General features: G+C 43.8%; 2 protein-coding genes and 1 long non-coding RNA gene across 5 annotated transcripts; 2 read left to right on the top strand and 1 right to left on the bottom strand.

The window, feature by feature from the left end:
* Nucleotides 1-4,790: 4,790 nt before the first annotated feature.
* Nucleotides 4,791-8,981, top strand: LOC117866667 (putative laccase-17). Its single transcript, XM_034750943.2, has 3 exons — nt 4,791-5,177; nt 5,454-5,865; nt 7,544-8,981. Exons 1-3 carry the CDS (start codon nt 5,034-5,036, stop codon nt 8,746-8,748), a joined length of 1,761 nt encoding a protein of 586 aa, XP_034606834.1. The 5' UTR covers nt 4,791-5,033; the 3' UTR covers nt 8,749-8,981.
* A 3,987-nt stretch (nt 8,982-12,968) lies between these two features.
* On the top strand, nt 12,969-19,111 carry LOC117866206 (uncharacterized). 3 transcript variants are annotated; one of them, XM_034750364.2, is made up of 12 exons: nt 12,969-13,272; nt 13,813-13,903; nt 14,506-14,676; nt 14,847-15,028; nt 15,127-15,900; nt 16,135-16,191; nt 16,760-17,117; nt 17,206-17,405; nt 17,715-17,791; nt 18,027-18,128; nt 18,309-18,504; nt 18,794-19,111. In XM_034750364.2, exons 3-12 carry the CDS (start codon nt 14,517-14,519, stop codon nt 18,881-18,883), a joined length of 2,196 nt encoding a protein of 731 aa, XP_034606255.1. In that variant the 5' UTR covers nt 12,969-13,272; nt 13,813-13,903; nt 14,506-14,516; the 3' UTR covers nt 18,884-19,111. The 3 variants fall into 3 exon arrangements, with proteins under 3 accessions (XP_034606255.1, XP_034606254.1, XP_034606253.1); XM_034750363.2 differs by lacking the exon at nt 13,813-13,903 and having other exon boundaries at nt 12,970-13,272; nt 14,512-14,676; XM_034750362.2 differs by lacking the exon at nt 13,813-13,903 and having other exon boundaries at nt 12,971-13,272.
* LOC117866208 (uncharacterized) lies at nt 18,694-20,305 on the bottom strand. Its single transcript, XR_011899072.1, has 2 exons — nt 19,753-20,305; nt 18,694-19,588 (listed from the first exon to the last, which is right to left on the bottom strand). It is a non-coding gene; the product is annotated as an uncharacterized lncRNA (long non-coding RNA).
* Between the last annotated feature and the right edge of the window lie 1,471 nt (nt 20,306-21,776).

Here is a 21,776-nt window from a genome sequence, read left to right as displayed (position 1 = left end):
CGAACCTGCAGCGGAGGAGACGGAGGGGCCGCGGCCATGGGGCGCCGCGGAGGCGGAGGAGCTGCGCCGCCGGTCGGCCGAGCCACCGCGGGCGGAGGAGGGACGCCGCCGCCAGTCCGCCGGCCAGGAGGAGAGGCGCCGCCGCCTGTTCGCCGGCACGAGGGAGACGAGGAAGAGGGGGAGAGAGTGAGAGGAGGAAATAAAAAACTTCTGACACGTGGGGTCCACTAAATTGAGGGACAAATGTTACAGTAAGTAAGGGGGTGTTTGTTTGGGAACACCTGTCACATATAGATGGAGTATAATTCGCGAGACGAATCTATTAAACTTAATTAGTCCATGATTTGACAATGTGGTGCTACAGTAACCATTTGCTAATGATGGATTAATTAGGCTTACTAGATTCGTCTCGCGAATTAGCACAGGGTTCTGCAATTAGTTTTATAATTAGCTCATGTTTAGCCCTCCTAATTAGCATCCAAACATCCAATGTGACACTGTTAAAGTTTAGCACCTCGTATCCAAACACCACCTAAGTTTGTTGGATGACTACTCTATAAACATTGTCTATAGATGACATGAAGAAGTTATATAAAGTTTACTTTCTATAAGTGTTGCAGGTGCGCTTACCTAACTATAAGGTGGATTGCTATATGAACTACTTGTACAATGGTGAGCTGGATCATATAGGTCTTTCCTCTTGTACAATGGTGAGCTGGATCATACAGGTCTTTCCTCTTCGTCGTGGCTGCCCTAAGCTGTGGATTCTAAGTACACCGGTCAACTTAAACAACTTATCCACCCAACCGAATCTATCTATCTATCACTGCAGGCTGTTTCTGTTTGGTGAGATATTCAGATTTGAGCTTAGAGGCTGTTTGGATACTAGGAGCTAAAGTTTGCCCTTGTCATATCGAATATTCGGATACTAATTAGGAGGACTAAATATGAGCTTATTATAAAACTAATTGCAGAAACCCTGGGTAATTCACGAGACGAATCTATTAAGTCTAATTAATCCATCATTAGCAAATGGTTACTGTAGTACCACATTATCAAATCATGGACTAATTAGGCTTAATAGATTCGTCTCGCGAATTAGCCTCCATCTATGCAATTAGTTTTATAATTAGCCTATATTTAATACTCTAATTAGTATCAAACATCCGATGTGATAGGGCTAAAGTTTAGCTTCTAGAACCAAACATGTCCTTAATCTGTTACTGCCGATGAATGGCTTTCAGTCTCAAGGCTATCAGCGTGACCAATTTCGTGCTATCAACAAACTAGGTCGACTCGTGCCATTTGTACACTACAATCAATCACCTGCGCCGACCATCTTACCTACATTCTTTGTCTTGCAATGTGAGGTTCAGAAGTAGTTGCTTGGTTGTTCCCTGAAGAAGAGAAAACGAACGACCTATAAAACGACTTTTGTTCTCACCAATGAGATATGAGCAAATGAAATAATGCACGAATATTGCTTGCTACTTTGTGCTCCCCTGCTAGCTATTAAGCTGGCTGATCATCTCTCCCTAACCCTAAACTGTTATTTCTTCATGTTGTTTAGTATCTTCATGTTAGCAGCAGCAGCTACTCAAATTTCCACCAACTGCTATTAAGCTGGCTGATCACAAAGCACATAAGAATTGTTCACAAAGCACAAGCTTAAAACGCACAAAGGCTTTGGTCATTCGAAACCACATGGAGATATGCAATGCTGTGGACCAATTCTGGCATTCCAATGCAATAGACCGCACAAAAGATGTCATCAAGACTTGCCAGTCGATCACAGGTTCAAAGAAATGGGGCAATATCATTGCATCAAACTTTCAATGCCGTACAAATTATTGCTGTACAGATGCTATTTAAGGATTCTTTTGCTTCAATTATTTCCAATTTAAAAGGTTCAGAAAGGTTACCTTTTGCTTGTTGGTTGCAAAAACTGCACAACTCTTTGGCTTTCTACTTATTGCTAAACATGTGACTCATTATAATAAGCTTCAGGTGTTTCAACTAATCACTAGCATTATTTCACTGGGACTGTGGGCATATTCTTTGTTTCTTGGAGATTTGTCTCACAAGTCAAATCTTCATTCCATCGCCAACAAAGTCCAGATTTAAGCTTGGTCATTCCAGCAGTACTAAAACTGCCTTGTTTAGTTGGCCAATTTGGAAGATGCAAAATTACTGTGCTAGCACTGTAGCACACTGTAGCGTTTCGTTTGTATTTGTGAATTATTGTCCAAATATTGACTAATTAGGCTCAAAAGATTCGTCTCGCAAAGTACAATAAAACTGTGCAATTAGTTTTTAATTTCGTCTACATTTAGTACTCCATGCATGTACCGCAAGTTTGATGTGATGGGGAATCTTCTTTTTGCATAGTGTCAAAGTTGGAAGTTGGGGGTAACTAAACATGGCCTCAAAATATGAGAAATCGTATCGTAGTTCTTGAGCTTTATCTAAGAAGCACCATCCCATGCCATGAAATCAGTTCTACTTTTCTTTTTCTTTTTCTTTTTTTACTTATAGATGGAAGTTGAAGGAAACAATGGGGCCTGATACGCTTGCACACCAGCATGTGAAACATCTTTTCAGTTTTTGAAGGACAAGTAGTGGAGCACAAGAGTTGTTAGATGCCTCCAAATTAGCAGCGAGCTATATCCCAGCCTTGGATTAAAATATTTCTTTGAGCTCTTTGCCACCAAGCAAATCTCTTCCTTTTATGACAAATTGCATTTCTTCCTTCCTCCTCAAGATTCTTGCTGTTCTTTCCATTTGACTTTAGACTGCCTTGAATTGCAAGAAACCGTCTGAAGCTAGAACAGATGGGGTACTTGCTGCCTACTGAATCCATGAACAGTATGTGGTGGTTAGCACACAGCACGCTTCTTGTTGTACTTCTGCCAACCACAGGCTCATGCACATGAATCATTTGATGGAACAAGTATTTGAGAACCCTACAGTGTCAAAGTCTGGCAAAAATATACTATTTGAACAATAATTTGTTTTCATATTACAGAAGAGCAATAGAGCTTTTAGCACTGTTTAACTGTTTAAACTAAGTTTTGTTCTGATTACCCAAAAGTCAAAAATTCGTACTGAAAATTCCTCTATGGTTAAAATACATTAGTACAGGCATAATCAATGAAGCAATTTTTTTTACTTTATCTCAGTACATAACGAGGTCAGCTTATTATACGTCACATCTTGGTTACTTGGGTCAGTGGTGCAAGCAACAAAAAGGAGACAATCTAGATGTAGTGATGCACTTTTGATCCTTGCAACATAGAATAGAAATGTCATTATGGTCAAACAGTGTAGTTATACTTCCATGTGAAATTTGGCAGTGCGAGATTAACAACCCTTGTCAAAGTAAAGATTCAGTTAGTGATGCTCGGGAAGAATGGATACACAGAGATTTGTTAGTCAAAAGGATAAAAGAAAGTTGTTAGTGACCTCACCTCATTGTTTTCATGGGAATTTGGATGCGAAAAAAGGCTGATGCAGGAACTAAGTGTTTGGTTCTAGCAAAATGAAACAAAAGCTAAGCAACCTTTGTTGCAAGTGGAAACATTTGCAGGACTAGTGTCCCCACCGGCTATGATTCCTTAATTCATGCATAATGATTATCCTAATGGAAACATGCTCGGCATAGTTTGTGATGATAAGCATGTGATGCAAAATGGTAATGCTAAAATGCAAGTTGCAGACAGCTCTATGATCCTTGGTTAGGATATATATCTATTTTTCTGATGAATTGAAATGTTGAAAACATACTGCTAACCATGGGTCTGCTTGTAGAGTATGCCTAAACATTTGGCTTTTGGAGCTCTGCCTGATTGAGAAATGAACATGAGGTTGCTTTCTCTGTTTCATTTTTAAACATTCAAGTACTTAGCCTATCACGTTCGATTTGATGTGGAATGAAATTCCAAATGGTGAAGTTGATGCGTGTTGGTTCTGGATCTGATTCAGCTATCTAGTATATAGGTGATCAAGTTCCATCAACGATGACAGGTTCTCATCCATGTACACAAAGAAGTAATAATACGGATATGCACACAGCGTGGACATTGAAGCCAATCCATGATATGATGCAACATTAGATGATTGAAGAGTACCTTTGTAGTTTCCTTGTTCAGGATAAGACCTACCGACCAATGCCATACTCATTGATCCTGCAGACTGCAGCTAGGCTCTATCTTATTCTTATATTTTTTATGATGTTTCAGCCTGTCCTTGAGGATGTCCAGAGGAGAGGAGAAGTAAAGTCGTGATGGAAGCATGATCACAGGAGTCATCTTGCCAAAAGTTTGTGTATGATGCAAGTATGCAACAGTAGATGGTAGAGTATGTATGTCCTCTGTTTCCTTTCCGGAAAAGAGCTTGCAAATAATACAAGGCCACACGCATTCGTTACTGTTTGGAAAGTTCTGTTATTATGATGCTTCAGCTGGCCTTTGAGGGACGAAGCTCCATCTTCATATGCAGAGGAAAATGTACTAGACTCGTGATGGAGATGGAGGCATGATCAGACAATTACATTAGCAGGCAAAAATAGAGTAGAGATTCTTGACATTACTAGGTAGTTATTAGCTGACCAAAAAGGATGCTAGTTAGCCAAGTTACCATCACTAGGAAAAGTGTTTCTGAGGTTGAAATGGAAACACACATAGAATGCAGCAGTGGTTGTAGCAACTGGAGTGTGCTTGTTAGTGTCAGTGGCATGCACGTTGAATAACGGATCATGCATGAAACGAGATGAAGGTCAGAAAGAGAAAGCAAATGTGAGTGTCAAAAGAAGAGGCCAGGCATGCATTTGTTCGCCAACAACAGGATCGCTTGAGGACCTAATAATGCCAACCAGAAAACCACCGCTGTCTATGACTTTGTAGCTGCTAGCCAGGATCTTTTGCCCCTCATCTCTGCTGATCAGCTCTGCACCTCCTCCACCTGCTCCTAGCTATATAAAGAGAGAGAGAGCCTTGGTCGCTTGCATAAGCAATTGGAAGGCTCAAGCTGAAGAAATGCGAGCATCCGGCGGCATGTCAAGCTCAAGTAGCATGCCGTTCTGCTCCTCCTCGCTGCTCTTGATCACCCTCCCTCTCCTCCTCTGGTCCTCCCTGACGATACAGCCGGCCATCGCCAAGGAGCAGTACCATGAGTTTGTGGTAATCGATCTCTCTGAGTTAATATAGTCGATCATCATGTTAATTACTATATGGTTACTCTCTCCGTTTCAAATTGTAGGTCATTTTAGTTTTTTTAGGTTCATAGATATTATTATGCATCTAGATATAGTGCATGTTTAGATGCATAATAATATCTATGAATCTAAAAGAACTAAAACAACCTGCAATTTGGAACGAAGAGAGTAGTTCCAGTTGCATGCCTACCTAGCCAATTGCCACGCATGCCTGTACTCTGTATGACACATGACGGTGCAGATCCAGGAGGCGTCGGTGACGCGGCTGTGCCGGGAGCACAGCATCATGACGGTGAACGGGCAGTTCCCGGGGCCGGCGTTGGAGATCGACGAGGGAGACTCCCTCATCGTCCGGGTCATCAACCGTGGGAGGTACAACGTGACGGTGCACTGGCACGGCGTGCGGCAGATGCGGACGGGATGGTCCGACGGCCCCGAGTACGTGACGCAGTGCCCCATCCGGCCGGGGCAGAGCTACACCTACCGCTTCACCGTCGCCGGGCAGGAAGGCACGCTGTGGTGGCACGCCCACAGCTCGTGGCTCCGCGCCACCGTCCACGGCGCCCTCATCATCCGCCCCCGCGCCGGCGTCACCGCATACCCCTTCGACGCCGCCGGCGAGCCCCCCGCGAGGGAGATCCCCATCCTGCTAGGTACGTACGAGTACGTCGTTTTCAATTATATTATACATACACACTGGCCTGGATGGATCATGCCACTCAATCTCAAGCTAGGTGTATGGATCACTCTTCTTTACCATACTTGATCATCCTATTAGACCGCCATTGGTATGCTGGACATGATGGCCGTCATTGGTGCTGTGCCGCTACTGAATTTTTACTGCATTTCACTAGTTGCTGTGTATGTATGCTCATGTCCAATAATTGCATACACAGGTCAAAACTCTTGCACAAAATGTACCCTCACTCTCATTTCTTCCCCAAATTAACAAGTAAAAACTTCGATCGACACAGCTAGTACTATCTACGTTCTTAAATATACGATGTTTATGATAAACTAGTTGGTTCATTTTTTTACTAATTAGCTTGTCTTAAATATCGTAGCTTTAATATTGGCAAGGAGTATGCACTGAAATTCGAGTTGAAAAAAATAAAATAATCAGGCTTCGACCTAGCTACCGAAAAGTGTGCAACACCCGCATCTGGCATCTCCCACCAACTAACCTAAGCTCAGTCCAATTGCAAGCTTGTGGTGTGGGCCAGAGAGAATATAGAAGAGAATAGAGATGATTAGCATTTCCTTTTTCTCTTTTCCCGCATGTTAGTCAGTGTTATCATTCTGTTACTTTGTTGGTTGATGATAACAGCTTGCTGCTTGATTACTAGCTTAATTAGCTAGGTGCATCAGAGTCAAACATGCATCGTCATCATGTTACGTTGGATCTGTCACAAAGTAGTAAACATCATCGAGACTTCCTACGAAAAGGGAAAAAAAATCGTGATTGACGGGCGTCCAAAAAGATTCTCATGGAGTACGTATCTCATGCGAGATCCTTCTTTAGTTGCACTCATGAGCCGTGCCACTGACTTGTGGGGTCCAACAACTCTCATACCAAAAAATATGTCCCCTAGTGGGTCACTAGATCGACGCATACTGTAAGGACGAATAAGGCACCTTGCCTATGCTAATGTTAGTACATTTCTTCGTTCATCAACAATAAGTTCATCAGCTGCCAATGCAAAAAAATAAAAAGGTTATACTTGCCTCTGAAGCGTTCCGAAAGGCAAACAACTTGTTTCAGAGTTGTCTCAGCTCATTTGGAACAAGAGCAGCTTCAGTTGCCTGAAACTGAAATAATTTCCCTTCCTTCCAAAAGGGCTTTGTAGACTAAATTCATCTGCATAGGTCTTTATTTTGCTTACCATCTACTACTTTTCAAGCTGCATAATCAAAATTGCATCATTAGGCTGCTTACTTTTCTTTGGGCTGGCTGTTATTATGGCCCACATTCCACAATAGGCCTAACATGCATGCATGTACCCCTTCTATAACCTTGGGTTTTGATGAGACTAGTCTTCCTTCAGAAGAAGGAAAAACTAAGCACATTCTAAAACTTTATTCATCATCTATTGTCAATCAAAATCAGGATTGCCACAATGTTTGAAAAAGGTAATGAAGCTACATAAATCCTTACTAAAATTAGTTTAGCAAAATTCCGTAGAAGTAATGCACGGTCATCTTTGACAAAGAATTCAACGGATTTGACATAAGAAACCGAACATGTACAAACGTTTTTTTCTTAGTGGTGATTAAAACTGTGTTTCAACGGATTTACCAATAATGCCATGGCTCATGGGACCGTGCGTGCAGGGGAATGGTGGGACATGAACCCCATCGACGTGGTCCGCACGGCCACCCGCACCGGCGCGGCGCCCAACATCTCCGACGCCCTCACCGTCAACGGCCAGCCCGGCGACCTCTACAGGTGCTCGTCCAAGGACACGACCACGTTCCCGGTGAAGTCCGGCGAGACGAACCTGCTGCGCTTCATCAACGCCGCACTCAACACGGAGCTCTTCGTCTCCCTCGCCGGCCACACCATGACCGTCGTGGGCGCCGACGCCTCCTACACCAAGCCCTACTCCACGTCGGTGCTCATGATCGCCCCCGGCCAGACCACAGACGTCCTCGTCACCTTCGACCAGCCGCCCGGCCGGTACTACCTCGCCGCCCGCGCCTACGCCAGCGCCCAGGGTGTCCCCTTCGACAACACCACCACCACCGCCATCTTCGACTACTCCTCCTCCTCCTCCAGCGGCAGCAGGAGCCCCGCCATGCCGACGCTCCCGGCGTACAACGACACGGCGACGGCGACGACGTTCACGACGAACCTGCGCGGCCTGCGCAAGGCGGAGCTCCCGTCGCGCGTGGACGAGAACCTCTTCTTCACTGTGGGCGTCGGGCTGTTCAACTGCTCCAGGGGGCAGACCTGCGGCGGGCCCAACAACACGCGGTTCGCGGCGAGCATGAACAACGTCTCCTTCGTGCTGCCGTCCACCGTGTCCATCCTGCAGGCGCACTACGGCGGAGCGCAGCAGGGCGTGTTCACCGCCGACTTCCCGGCGAACCCGCCGGTGCAGTTCGACTACACGGCGCAGAACGTGAGCCGCGCGCTGTGGCAGCCGGCGCCCGGCACCAAGGTGTACAGGCTCAAGTACGGCGCCGCCGTGCAGCTGGTGCTCCAGGGCACCAACATCTTCGCCGGCGAGAACCACCCCATCCACATCCACGGCTACGACTTCTACATCCTGGCCGAGGGATTCGGCAACTTTGACGCCGCCACCGACACCGCCAAGTTCAACCTGGACGACCCGCCGATGAGGAACACGGTGGGCGTGCCGGTGAACGGGTGGGCCGTGATCCGGTTCGTGGCGGACAACCCGGGGGTGTGGCTGATGCACTGCCATCTGGACGTGCACATCACCTGGGGACTCGCCATGGCGTTCCTCGTGGAGGACGGCGTTGGGGAGCTGCAGTCTCTCGAGGCACCTCCACCGGACCTCCCACTCTGCTGAAGGGGAGGGGGAGGGCACTCAGAGCATTATTAACACTTGCAGATTCAAGTTTTGGTCATCCATCATCTGCTTACCTGGTGCTGATTAACTATTTTGGAATATTCATGTACCAATCCATATCATTTGTTATCACCACAGCCTAGCTGTGTACCTCTACAGGCATTAAATTCATCAAGAAACATTACCGGTTTAATTCATATATATTGGAAGAAATCATTTCAAATTGGAAGTCATTCTAATTTTCTTGGAAGAAAAAAGCCTCCTCGTGTGGGGTCGCGCTCACGTCGTAGGGCGCGACCCTCACGGCCCGCGGCCTGTGGCGACTGAGGCTTTATCTGCCTGGCCCATGTGCTTGCGCAAGCGCTCATGATCCCGCGTGGCCTGTGGACATGAGGATGAATAAATATGCTAATTGTGCTTGAAGTTTTGAAATGTCATAATTTTCTTATGGAGTGACCGTTTTCAAATCTGATTGCACCGTCCTGTTAGTTACGATGAAATCTATAAGACAAGATCCATGATACATATGTTTTGGATTAATTTTACGGAATGTCAACTTATATTATGGTCTGTATCAAGTTGTAGCAACTTATATTCAAACCTCCAAACAAACTTTACATGTAAGTTTCTACGTGAATAATTTTGAATCCAATGCCATTACCTACATGAAGTATCTACATAAGTTGCTACATTATCTTTACATGAATTGTTATTTTAGCTACGCGAAAGTGGTGTACACAACCTTTATCTAAGTTGTTACATTTGTCTCTGTATAACTTTGATCAACGACATTAGACATGCAATATAAGTTGCTACATAATCTATAAATAAGTTGATACATGATCTCTGCATAATTTGTTAAATTGTCTCCATATAAGTTGTCAAATAGTCTGCTACATACTTGATATATAAGTTGGTAGTATATATACACCATAAGTTGACAGTTACGTAAAATAATTTCTAAATATACTCAATCCTGGTCTTATTTTGTACATAAGGAACATAACGGTATAAACGGTTTTAAAAGAGTTACGAACAATTAAATCAAACCACGCACGGCACCGCCGCCGCTCGTCGTCCTCGACTCTCCTGCTGATCGATCGCGTCCGTCCGGCGTGCGTCTCGAGATGATCAATCTCTCTCCTCTCTCTAGCTCTTCTCTCTCCCCCTCCCCCTCTCAGATGTCGTACGTGCTTCTTCGATCATGTGGCGGATTATATATATTGTTTGACTCATCTGCATTAATATTGTTGTTGGCGTAGCAGTTGGCCGGACGGAGAGGATGATCGCCACCTGACGGGATTTGCAGCAGGGGCTACCGAGCGCAGGCCCCCTGGATGGCTGACGACGACGAAGGCAGCGGCAGGTGATTGCATATTTCTCTTCGTGCATGCGGTGCCATGCAAGCTGCGTGGAATTGCGTTCCTCCGTTGCACTGCTTGCGTAGCATCGATTGCATTGCACGCACTGCCCTCCTTACTGCTTCATGGCCGGGTTGGTGCTAGCTTAGATGTACCAGCCAGCTACCAATTCAATCTCTGTGTTGTATGTACGTATATGCATTCAATATGCTTGCTGCTGGATCTGAATTTCGTAGATCAAGTGATGATGAAATCCATCACAAATTCAATTCGTGCATCAAGTGACCAAAATTAGACAGATAGTTACACCCTGTTGAGTGACCTTGTGCTAAAATCCATGCAAGCCATTTGCAATTTGAATGTATAGCATTATGGATTGATGGATAAACAATTAATAACTCTGCTGTTGCATGGAGAGGTGGATCCAAACTTGTTTTATGCTTGAATTTCACTTTGACTCTGCTGGATCGTAATCCAACGCATGCAATTCCCTCCTATCTAGATGTAGTGACAAATTTGCTACTGCATTATACAGCTCGTTGTTGCCTTGCTACTGCTGGATCAGAATTGTACAAAGTGACAAAATCCATCGCCATCACCCTGCTCTAAAATTTATCATGGTCACATAATCCACACTGCAATCTGATTATGCAACATTATGCATGGATTGATGCTGGAGAAACAACCATTGTGTAAATATGTGTGATGCATCTCATCTTTCAAAAACAATCTCTCCATTCACCTCCTTGTTCTTCTACCCTGTAAATTTTGGAGCTGATGACTTGCAGGACTGTTTGCGTCAACAGGAGTGGGATTGCGTGCTTGAGATTCTGGCCGTGATGGTTCACAACGGAGAAGCTGTAAATGCTGCGGTTGACATCGAGGCGACATCAGCAGGGCTCACCCTGAGCTTGTCATCCTACTCAGGGGCCACTCCTACTTCAAAAGGAGGGGGCAAGGTAATGCTGGAGGAGCAGAGTCCTACTACCGCAACCACATCAAAGATGTCTAGACCGATAGCGGCGCGAGTATTGGAAGCACTTTTGTGGACACGCTCTTGTCCCAACTGAAGACAGCGGCTGAGGCTCGAGACCCGCCAAGGTACCAATCTCATTCCCATCCTATGCTTGATTTCTTCTCCATCTTAGTAGTAAGCACAGACACCTCCATCTTAGTAGTAAGCACAGACACTGTTATCCACAAATACTAGACAAATCCACAAACCCAACAAATTCATCCAAATCCCTTTTGCACATTATTAATGTTAGAAATTAAATTCAACCCTTTCCAGCCAATTGAAAAAAGCTCCACTAGCGTACACCAAAATTCCACTTTCCTATTTCTTTCCTTCAAAAATTCACCAAAAAGATTAGAACCCATTTCAAGCCTAGACATACCATCTTTACCCAAATCTCAACCCTATAGCTCCTAAAATAAATCTCCATCCCTTTTTCTATAATAAAAAGGTCCATATTTTATATGGCCAAAATAGGAAAAACCATCCCAAATTAATCCTAGAAAATTACCCAAGCCTTATAAACCCCAACTTTGCCCTTTTAACTTATGTTTGATGTACTGCTATGATTGTTTGCTTGATTAATTTCCTTACGTATACTACAATTATGTAGAAAACGACAACTCCAGAAACGTGTTTGACGACCCAGATTACGAAGATGAAGCTTTAAAAGACCCCGACTACGAGGAAGGCAAGTCCCACAAATCATCATCATATTTTGATCCCAAGCTTATTAATAAAATAAACCAAGATAATAACTTGTTTACCTTATGAATTTCGCATATTTCTTTTATTTCCTTGTTTAACTCATTCTAATGATTTTAAGCCCTCCTTGATGTCATGAGCCCCATGTACACTAATTCATATCATGATACACAAATTCTACGGGGAAGAGTGAGAGTACTTTTAAAAACAACATAAAAAAATAACTAAAGTGAGTCTAGCAACAAATTAAGGTTGGACCAGTGAGTAAGAGGGTAGCCTCGGCAGAGGATCCTATCCTAAAAAGCTTACTCTGGTCGTATGATGACCGGCTCATAGGAAAGTCTTTCTAATGGACATTATAGCCGCATGTGTCAAAAAGGTATAGCCTTTGGAAGTGCACACTGGAACTGGCCTAGCTAAAATTATGTGCACACTGGAGCATTGGCTTTACAATAACTGAGTTAGGGAGATGAGTGTTATACTGTACTTTTGTTTTTCTATTTTGCTGCCGTCATTTTCCCTTGTCATTGTGTCAACAGTGCAGCAGGCAATGGAGAATGTGGAGAGAGGTGTGGAGAAACAGGACAGTGCTCAACTTTGAAGCAAAACATCACATGACGTGTGCATGCCATGCCTTGAGCAGTTGAGCTTATGGTTCTTGTGTTTATTTTGATTTGCTGAGAGTTGTGATGGACATATGCATAGTGGTTTGGAATTTTGAAGGCAGCATCACATTGCTGCCATGTGGATGTAAATGCAGGGTCGGATGATACGTCAGTGTTGATTCTCGTATGCTAATCGTGGAAACAAGTATACAATGCAGTCTCAGTTTGTGCATGATCCTCAATGGGGCTGGACTAATCAGACAGACTGTGTTATGGTTTGTTAATTATGGTTGATCCCTGGGATTTGAGCGTTCAGTTCATTCAGTTCTCAAACCCAACAGAGAAAGAAAGAAAGAAGCTGGTAATGAAAGAAGAGGAGGAGAAAACTGAAGCAGGGCTTAGCCCATGGGCCGTAGCAGCGGGCCTGCGGGTCCCACAACGGAAACCGCTTCCTTTGCAGGAGCCTGTGAGGCTATCGGGTGGGCCAGGCCTTGTTGTTTCTCTCCTGACATGGATACTGAGACACGCATCACACACAGCAGTAAAAGCGGCATCGCTTTTCTACCCACCCGACCCTGCCAGCCAGACTTTTTACTTTGACCCCTCTCCCATCGCCCTTGCTTGCTTGGAATCCTCGTTCCCTTGTTCACCAATCACCACGACAACGCAAGCGGAGGCCGGAGGCGGAGCAGTCCACTCCTCCAAGCCCTTCGTCGGAGCAGTCCGCTCGCTCCAGCAGGAGGATTTCAGTGCAGTGCAGTTGGCGATCGCCCCCCCGTTCCTCCTCCTCTTCCCTGCTTGGAGCAAGCAACCACAGCAAAAGCAGAGCGATTTCAAGGTAGGGTACCACTACCCCAAACCGCATTCCCCCCCACATCCTTGCTTTTGCTCCACCGACCGCAAAACCCCACAATTTGGGTGGGCTGCTCTTCTCTTACTGTAGCGGGTATCGATCCATCGATCGATCATGCCCCCGCCGGCCTTTGTTACTGATGATTGTTGCTCCCTGTGCGTGCGCTCATGATTCGGGGTGGGATTTCGCTCCTTATACTCTCCGATTATGCAATGTATCATGTATGTAGCCGTCAGCCATCTATGTGCGAAGGGCATTCATCCTGGCCCCCCTGAACAGAACAGGGTTTTGTGGAGAGGGTTTTTTTTTGTTTGCTTGCTTGTTTTTCTTCCCCCAAGTAGTTTGCGGTTCCTTGCTGAATAGTACAGTATACATCAACTTTGCCCAATTACCAGTGCCTTCATGTACAACTTGTTTTTTCCGTGGCCTCCTCATTGGTTTCGCATGCCTCATCTTTGCTCAATTATTATTAGTGCCTTATTCATGTACAGCTCATTTGGTTCCTGCTGTAATTTTGCCCTGCAGCCCCACGAGAAAAAAAAAACTTATCTTGTGGGAGGACTGGGAAATTGTACTGATCCCATCTAGTACTCAGGCATTGATTCAACTGATTTTGGTACTCCAATCCATCTCCAACAAATGCAACCGTATCTCTTTCTTGACTCCACCTCTGTTTCTTGCTTTATCTCCATGTGCAAGTTTATTACTGCCCTGAGGCCCTGACCATGTAATGTCCATATTTCACATGGTTAAGCTTCAGTCGACATTATTATAACTAAATGGTGCAAAATTGGCTGAGAGGATGTGATGATCTTGATATGAAAAATCATCTCAGAAAAGGGCTACCTCACTTTGCTACGCTTTTGTTAAAACACACACACACGCTTTGGTATGCTGATGTACCTAATTCTGTTGCCTTCTTGTTTTGTTGTCAGTCAGAAATAAGTCTGCAAATATACTGTGCAGCAACTGAGAATCTACTTCAACTTTAGTGGACAACAAGCTTAGCCATTGATTTGATAACACCAAACTGTAGTAATTGTGACTCTAGTACTCTACTTTGCTCTGTCCTTTCATCATCTTTAAAAAATTACAGTTTCCGGTAGTTCCCAAATAATATTACCTTTTCTTGCCTCATGCATCAAGCATGCAAACACCGAAGATACAGAGAAGAGTGCACTCTATTTATCTGTTTCCTTTTGTTTCTCAACTTGCTAGCATCAGTTACAATGGTGAAGAGCAAATCCTCGTGGAGCCAGGTTGTGAAAAGCACCAGGCCGACAAACCTGTCCATTTCCGCAAGAAACCTCCAACCACAAGATCTTGGAGCTGTGATATTTGGTTGCACAAACAATACAATTGCAGAGTGTCACTCGCGGCAACTTTTCGGTATGCTCTTGATTTCTCTTAATCACGACTCTTCTCTAAGTTATGTATCTACAAAGCTGAGCTACTCCTTTAATGCATCTGTTTTCTTTTCCTGTGAGGGGGTAAGATATGCCATGCCTCCCAAACAATAGCAACTTGTTAGGTAGTAACCATCTTGTGTCGTGTTTCAGGCTTGCCAAGAGCACATATCTCCTATGTACGAAACATTAAGGAAGGACTACCTCTCTTCCTATTCAATTATGATGATCGCAAATTGTATGGCATCTATGAAGCTGCTGGCAATGGTAAGTTCTGTCCTGAATCAAATGCATGGTCAAATGATGGCCAGGGAAAGACAAGCTATCCTGCCCAGGTACAATCCCTTCTTTCTGTATCTTTGAATGCCATTTTCTTACTGACTCTCAATGAAATGACCTCTATGTGCATGCTAATGCCCTTTTGTTTGTTTAGGTTGCAATGCGGGTAAGGGTGTGGTGTTTCCCGCTAGCAGAGAATCAGTTCAGAAATGCTATTGTAGCCAACTACTATCAGAAGAACACGCCCAGTATCCCTGGCCAGAAGCTTCATTATTTCCAGTTTGAATTGGATCATGCTCAAACACGTGTTTTGATGGATATGTTTACTCCATCTCCTCCCAACAATTTCTGGATGACCCCTGTTGCAGCACCGGCTGATGAGCATGTGAGAGAATTAGTATCATCACCTGTATGGGCACCAAAGCATGAAGGGAAGTTCAAATCAGAAAAGGTTGTAAAGTCATATGCAGATATGGTAAAGAAGAATAAATTTGAGGAAGTTGGGAAAGGAGATGTGGATGCGGAACATGCAAGCTCAGGTGATGAATCTTCTAATGGTTTTGATGATCTGGATTGTGGGGACACACCACCAGAGAGGGAGGAGCATGAACTATCAGACCAGGCGGTTGAAATGAAACAGCAACAACATTCTGATAAGCAGGGAAAAGTGCTTAGCTTCAACTGGGTGTTAGAAGGGCATGCAGCTTTGCCTGCGCAGCAGTGGAATCCTTATCTGTATGCCAATGTTACTGAGACTGAAGAAAACGATGCTTATAGCTGTAAGTATGCCCAAGAGGACAAATGCACAATTCTGGATGGACACTCTAATTTGCCAGAAACCTTAGATGCTGAAGTTAATCAGCTCTCCCTGGGGCATTCTAATTTGCTGGTGCAGTTATTAGACTCTGAATCATGTGCAGAAGCTAAGGTTAGAACTCTGAACTCAGCTGATAGCGGCATCCCATGTTATCATCCTTGTTTTGTGTCACTTCATTTAGTCTTGCTGTGTAAGGGTGGGGTAGGGGTTCGGGGGTTTTCTCGACCTGCGTGAGAAGGTCTTCTTCTTAGCAAAATACCCGGGGGCTGTCTTACCCCCCACAGGTCGAGTTTTTTTTTTCTTGTCTACATTTCCAAATTTCTCACACTAATTTTATTTGTGCAGCTGATAGATGTAGTTAAAGAGTTGTCTGGGCGCATAGAGATGATGGAGAGGAAGCAGGTCTCTTCTGATATGCTATAACCTCTCGAAATGCCTTACATTTGTTATACTGAACCATGCAATCTTAAATTTAGGAATTGTTATATGCACAACATAGACCAGCAATTGCACTTCATAAGAGATGTCTTGATATTCTTTAGCATGAAAAGGCATTAAAAGTAGGAACCAAGAGAATAAAGCAAGTGGTATCACGCCTACTTGCTTACTAGAAATCAAAGAAGTAAGGCAGGGCCAAATGAAATGATTTTTTTCCCATTATGCTTCTGTTATGGATGGCCGGAGGGCCAGCCCATCTATCCTTCACGTCAAGAGAATTTGGAGAGATATTAGATCAGTTAGTTGGCCTGTTAAGATAATTATTAGGTGGTTAGGTGCAGGCTCTGTATGAACAGAGGCATGACAGTTATAAATTGGTCTTGCATCTAGCTAGTGTTTAACCTAATGATTATACTTTAAATTAAGTTTGTTAATTCTGGTGAGGAATATCATTTGTTATTGACTAAAGCATTGAAGTCCTAGAAAATCGATCTTTCTTGGTGATCGTATCTAATTTATGTTCAAAATGCAGGCTTGGTCCAACCGAGAAGTCCAACACTTACAAGGGGTGAATGAGAGGTTACTGAAAAGAATTGTGGAACTAAAGGGCACAGTGAGGACATTGAATTCAAAAATAGACCCTTTAACCCTAGATGATTCACTTAACCAGTTTGTTGAACAATGTTTGGGCTCAGAAGATGTCATTTATCTAGTTGGTGGTTTTGATGGCATCTCATTTTTGCCATCACTAGACTCCTTTTCCCCTTCACTGGACATACTAACACCTCTCAAACCAATGGCTGTTGGGAAGTCATATGCCTCTACTGTTGCATTAAATGGCAAGATATTTGTTCTTGGTGGTGGTGATGGTGCTTGCTGGTTTGATACAGGTTAGTTATTGGTTTCTAAGTTTAATTCCATCTTGAGCTGTCGGATCTCAATTTCTGTCCTGATTCTGCATTTATCTTTTGCATGAAGTTGACTGTTATGACCGAAGCCGTGATGACTGGATCACATGCCCATCATTGACTCATGAGAAGGGGAGCCTTGCTGGTGTTAGTGTTAATGGGAGAATCTATGCATTCGGTGGTGGAGATGGAAGTCAATGTTTCTCTGACGTTGAGATATTTGATCCTACTCATGGAAAGTGGATAAAGAATCAAACTATGCTGGAAAAGGTAGCAGTATCACTTTCCTGTGTACATTTGGTCTAAACTTAGATAACATTTTTACCCCTCATATATTAGTACACTACTGTAACATTTAGCGGAATGTACACAAATTTGCCTAAGACAAACAACCAGGGGAAATAATAATCATCTACTCATGGAAAAGTGTGTAATTCTGCAATGATGCAAAACAATTCCTGATTCCATTTCAATTCTTGTACTGTCTTTTTTTGGAAAAATATTTGTTTCTAACACATCAATCTCTGCATAATATGGTGAGTTTTTTAGTCTCAATGACTTTGTCACTCTGTTTTTCAGCGCTTTGCTCTAGCTGGTGTAGCACTTAATGGTGCAATTTATGCAGTTGGTGGCTTCAACGGTGTTCAGTACCTGAGGTGCTGTCCTTTTTCCTGCATGTACTTACCACTTGATTGGTTCAGTTTTGATCTGGTAGAAACGCAGCTCATGTGTTGGCTTAAGGCTTAGTGTAAATACGAATGAAGCAAATTATTTCACAAAATATGCATTAGCATATTCTCTATTGCTACCATGTTAGCGAAATCATTATCTCTTTCAAGTGAGAAGGATGCAAGAAAACTTTTCTGCTAACTTTGTTATGTGTGTTGCCAGCTCTGCAGAGAGGCTTGATCCTCGGGAGCCTAACTGGAAAATGCTCCCAATGATGAGTGCAGGAAGGGGCTGTCATACGCTTGCAGTGCTTAACGAGAAGATGTAAGTTTGTAGCTCTTTCTTTCTAGTACGTTAGAACGATGAACTGAAGATGCATAGAATGTTCCATTTTAAAAAGAAATGTTGTAGAACTCGTAGTACCCAGCAAATCAAAGGTAGGTGTGCATCAGGGTGTATGATATCTTTTTGCCGATGTAATTTGGTCTTTGTATTTTGTTCCAGATTCTCAATTGGTGGTTATGATACTGGGGCTAAAGCAATGGTAGCTACCGTCGAGGTGTACGAGCCAAGGATGCCTTCATGGGTGATGGTTGAACCCATGAACTACACCAGAGGATACCATTCTTCAGCTGTGCTTGGTGGCTCGATATTCACATTTGGTGGGGTGAAAGCTGAAGCAGATACAATCTTGGATGTGGTAGGTACCTACACCTAGAGACAAATTCTGCATATAATCGTTTGTTATCATATCGGCCTCGCATTGACATGTTTACTTATTTTCATTACTTTTGCTTTCTTGTCACTACTGCATATATCATTTGTTACCACACCATGCAGTCTCGCGTGGATGTTTCTACTGCATTTCATTGGAATACGGATTCTTGGATTCCTTAAACACCTGCTTTTATCATTTTCGTATTTCCTGTACAATTGTGGCGTGACTAACAGTAAAGCCTTTGTTGTTGGGGCTGTACAATTGTGGTCAGGTGGAGCGGTACAAGGACGGTTGTGGCTGGGTGACTACCGGTCTGAAGTCAATTGGCAGGAGATGCTACTGCTCCGCCATTGTTCTCTGATAGATGACTGTGTAGAACAATGTTGACATGGTGAATGAATTGACGTAGCTTCTGACAATCAAGTGAGCAGGAAACTGTTAAGACTTAGAAGTCTCTTCCTCCTCTTGTTCCTGAATCGGAGGAGTGTAAAACGTTGAGTTGTTTTGCGTTGTCTTGTTGATGGATGATGTGAACCTGAGTTGGTACTGAACTCGATGGATGGAATGGATGATATTCGGTTGGCAGGTAGCCCTGTGATGGATATTCCGAAGCAGCAGCGACTTTGTGCTCGATCGTGTGCTGGGGTACGGTAGTTGCTGTCGCCGGACACTACATGTGTGCTGGGGCTGCCTCTGCTTCATCTCCGGCTTCGACGCAGCTGATGCAGATGAAGTTGCAGAAAAGGTCATATGTTGTCTGTCTCTATTGGTGTCACAAAGGACACCTTTTCTGTAATGATAGATGCTCCATTAATAACATAACATATGAGTCCTTACCAAAAAAAAATGATTGTTTTTTAAGCATTCCCCCCTAATTACAAAACCAAATCGCGATCTCCTGGGCCTGCCTGACGTGTTGTGGTCTTGGGCGAAGGTGGCGGCCCACGGATGCCCTCCTCGTCGTCGTGGTTCTCAGACTGCTGCTGCTGGCCCCCTATTCCAAACACCCGTCCAAGCAGCTGCCGGAGCCAACCTATTCCGTATATGCGATCAACTAGGATCGCCACTGCAAATGCAAACATTAATTCATCTGCCATATAATTGGTTCCTTTCTTTTAATTTGCAGCAAAGAAAGATAATAAAGGGAAAATTAATAAAACGAAACTTGGTGCAGCAAGCGCATGGCTGTACACGCAGTGTCCAGTTACTTGCTAGGAAAAGCTCACTTACCAAAGGATACATATTACAGTTAGACCCTCGTTAACGATATGCACCCATGCGTGTACTCGTCCAGGACATCCACACTCCACTTCTGCACACGGCGGAATGTGGATGTCAGCTGGACGAGTACATACATGGGTGCAGAAGTGGCCAGGTGTGTGACCGGTCCACAGTAGCCGTGCCAGCAACTGTACGTACGTGGAGGTAGATCGATCGATCATGGAGAACTACTGTTCAATTCATTGTGTAGCTAGTGTACAATGTGGAGATAGGATACATGGCCACGCTAGCTAGCTCTCTCTTAGCTTATATAGGAGTAGGAAGCACGTACGGTAGAGGATGGGATGGGAGGAAGTAAGGCCTCGTAGACACGCCGTTCGCAATGCAAGTCATGCACCATGCATGAGCTGAGGCTGAGCCCCTCTTTATATCCTCACACACGTACATACGTAACGTACGTGCAGAGAAGACACACCGACATGCAGCACAGCCCGTGCACGTTGCATTGGCACGCCATGCGGCATCTTCACCTGCCCATGCACGCACGCCGTTTGCAGGTCCATCTCGATCCGGCTGCTTGCAGTTGCACTTGCACCGGCTGCCGCCGTCAGCCGTGCATGCGGTTGACATGCACGGTCTTCTCGCCACAAGCAGATGTTGAGAAGCTAGCTAGGATATATATATAAAAAAACCTTATTAGTAGTCCAGAAAGTTGAATTTAAACAATTTCCTCGCTGCGTCCGTATTCGAACAAATAACAAGAGAACCATGCATATGCTAGTTGAAGCAAAAATAATTTTATGCTATTGTATTATACTAGTAGTGACCACAAAGTAATTACCTGACAGAGACTACCAAGAGCATGCAGATCGCTCTAAATACGTACGTTCTTGTACAATTAAAAGGCTAGGCCAAAACTGCAACTGCAATTGTCCCCTTATTAGCGCCTAAAGGGGTGTTGTTGTAAGCTACATGTATATCCGAGGAGAATGCCATAACACTACTACGTATTGGAGGATCGACTTCTAACTACCGGTCTGGTAACCCTTGTAGTAGATCGGTATCGTTTGGTCGGTACTATATTTAGTACCGGTCAACCCAACCGGTACTAGACTGCGAGTCACGGATGGCAGTTTAGTACCAGTTGGTTTTACTAACCAGTACTAAAGTTTATTCTTTTTCTTTTTTACCCTTTTGTTTTAATCCGTATTCATATCCAACGGAGCTTTTACTAATAATATTACATTAATATATCAACCCATTCAAATCTAAGCATGACAAGTATCAACCCATTCAAATCATTAATACTCAATAGTTCGTACATCAATACTTAAGGTCTTAGAGAGAACAAGTTCAAATCCATAAGAAAAGGGTACGGTAGGAGTACGTCCATGCATGTTACATATTTAATAATTCGCTTCGCTTATATAGATATGCCACATAGCTTAAGTCTCCAATTTTAAAGTCTAGAACTTCTTCAATATAAGCTAGAGCATGAATTAGTGCACTCTAACGCTTTACAAGGACGGTCGCATGCACTACCATAAATCTCGAACAATGGAGATGACGTCAACTGAAATGGTCTATAGAAAGTGAGATGAGCCTGGAGCTTGAAATCTCTGGTGCGTATCAGATTTCCATCAGTGTAACTATAATTTAACACATCCAAGACTTGAGCTAGAATCGCATGAAAGCTCATTGCTGCCAAGGTTTGACCAAAGACATCCTAAAAGAAGAGAATAATGTGATGAAATTTAAAAGATGTAATATAATTAAAAAAAGGATGATTAGATATGTTCCGTACCATGTCATGTTGATTCAGCTGACAAAACCTCTCAGTAGTCCTAGTCATATTGCTTTCTCCCTCCTCGAGTGCCTTTATTCAAAAATATGAGAATTCTGGCACAAAGTACCCAAGATCCTTAAGCTATTCTAGGCAGGCCTCCGCAACATTCCTTTCAAAAGTTACCCTACTTGGTGCTAATTGACCCCATGCGGCAATTGAAATCATCGGGATGGGCTATCCTAGTACT

The sequence above is a fragment of the Setaria viridis genome, chromosome 8 (assembly GCF_005286985.2).
Source record: "Setaria viridis chromosome 8, Setaria_viridis_v4.0, whole genome shotgun sequence".
Classification (NCBI taxonomy): domain Eukaryota; kingdom Viridiplantae; phylum Streptophyta; class Magnoliopsida; order Poales; family Poaceae; genus Setaria; species Setaria viridis.
The sequence above is the reverse complement of the archived record's forward strand: the minus strand, read 5'-3'. Positions and strand labels throughout refer to the sequence as shown.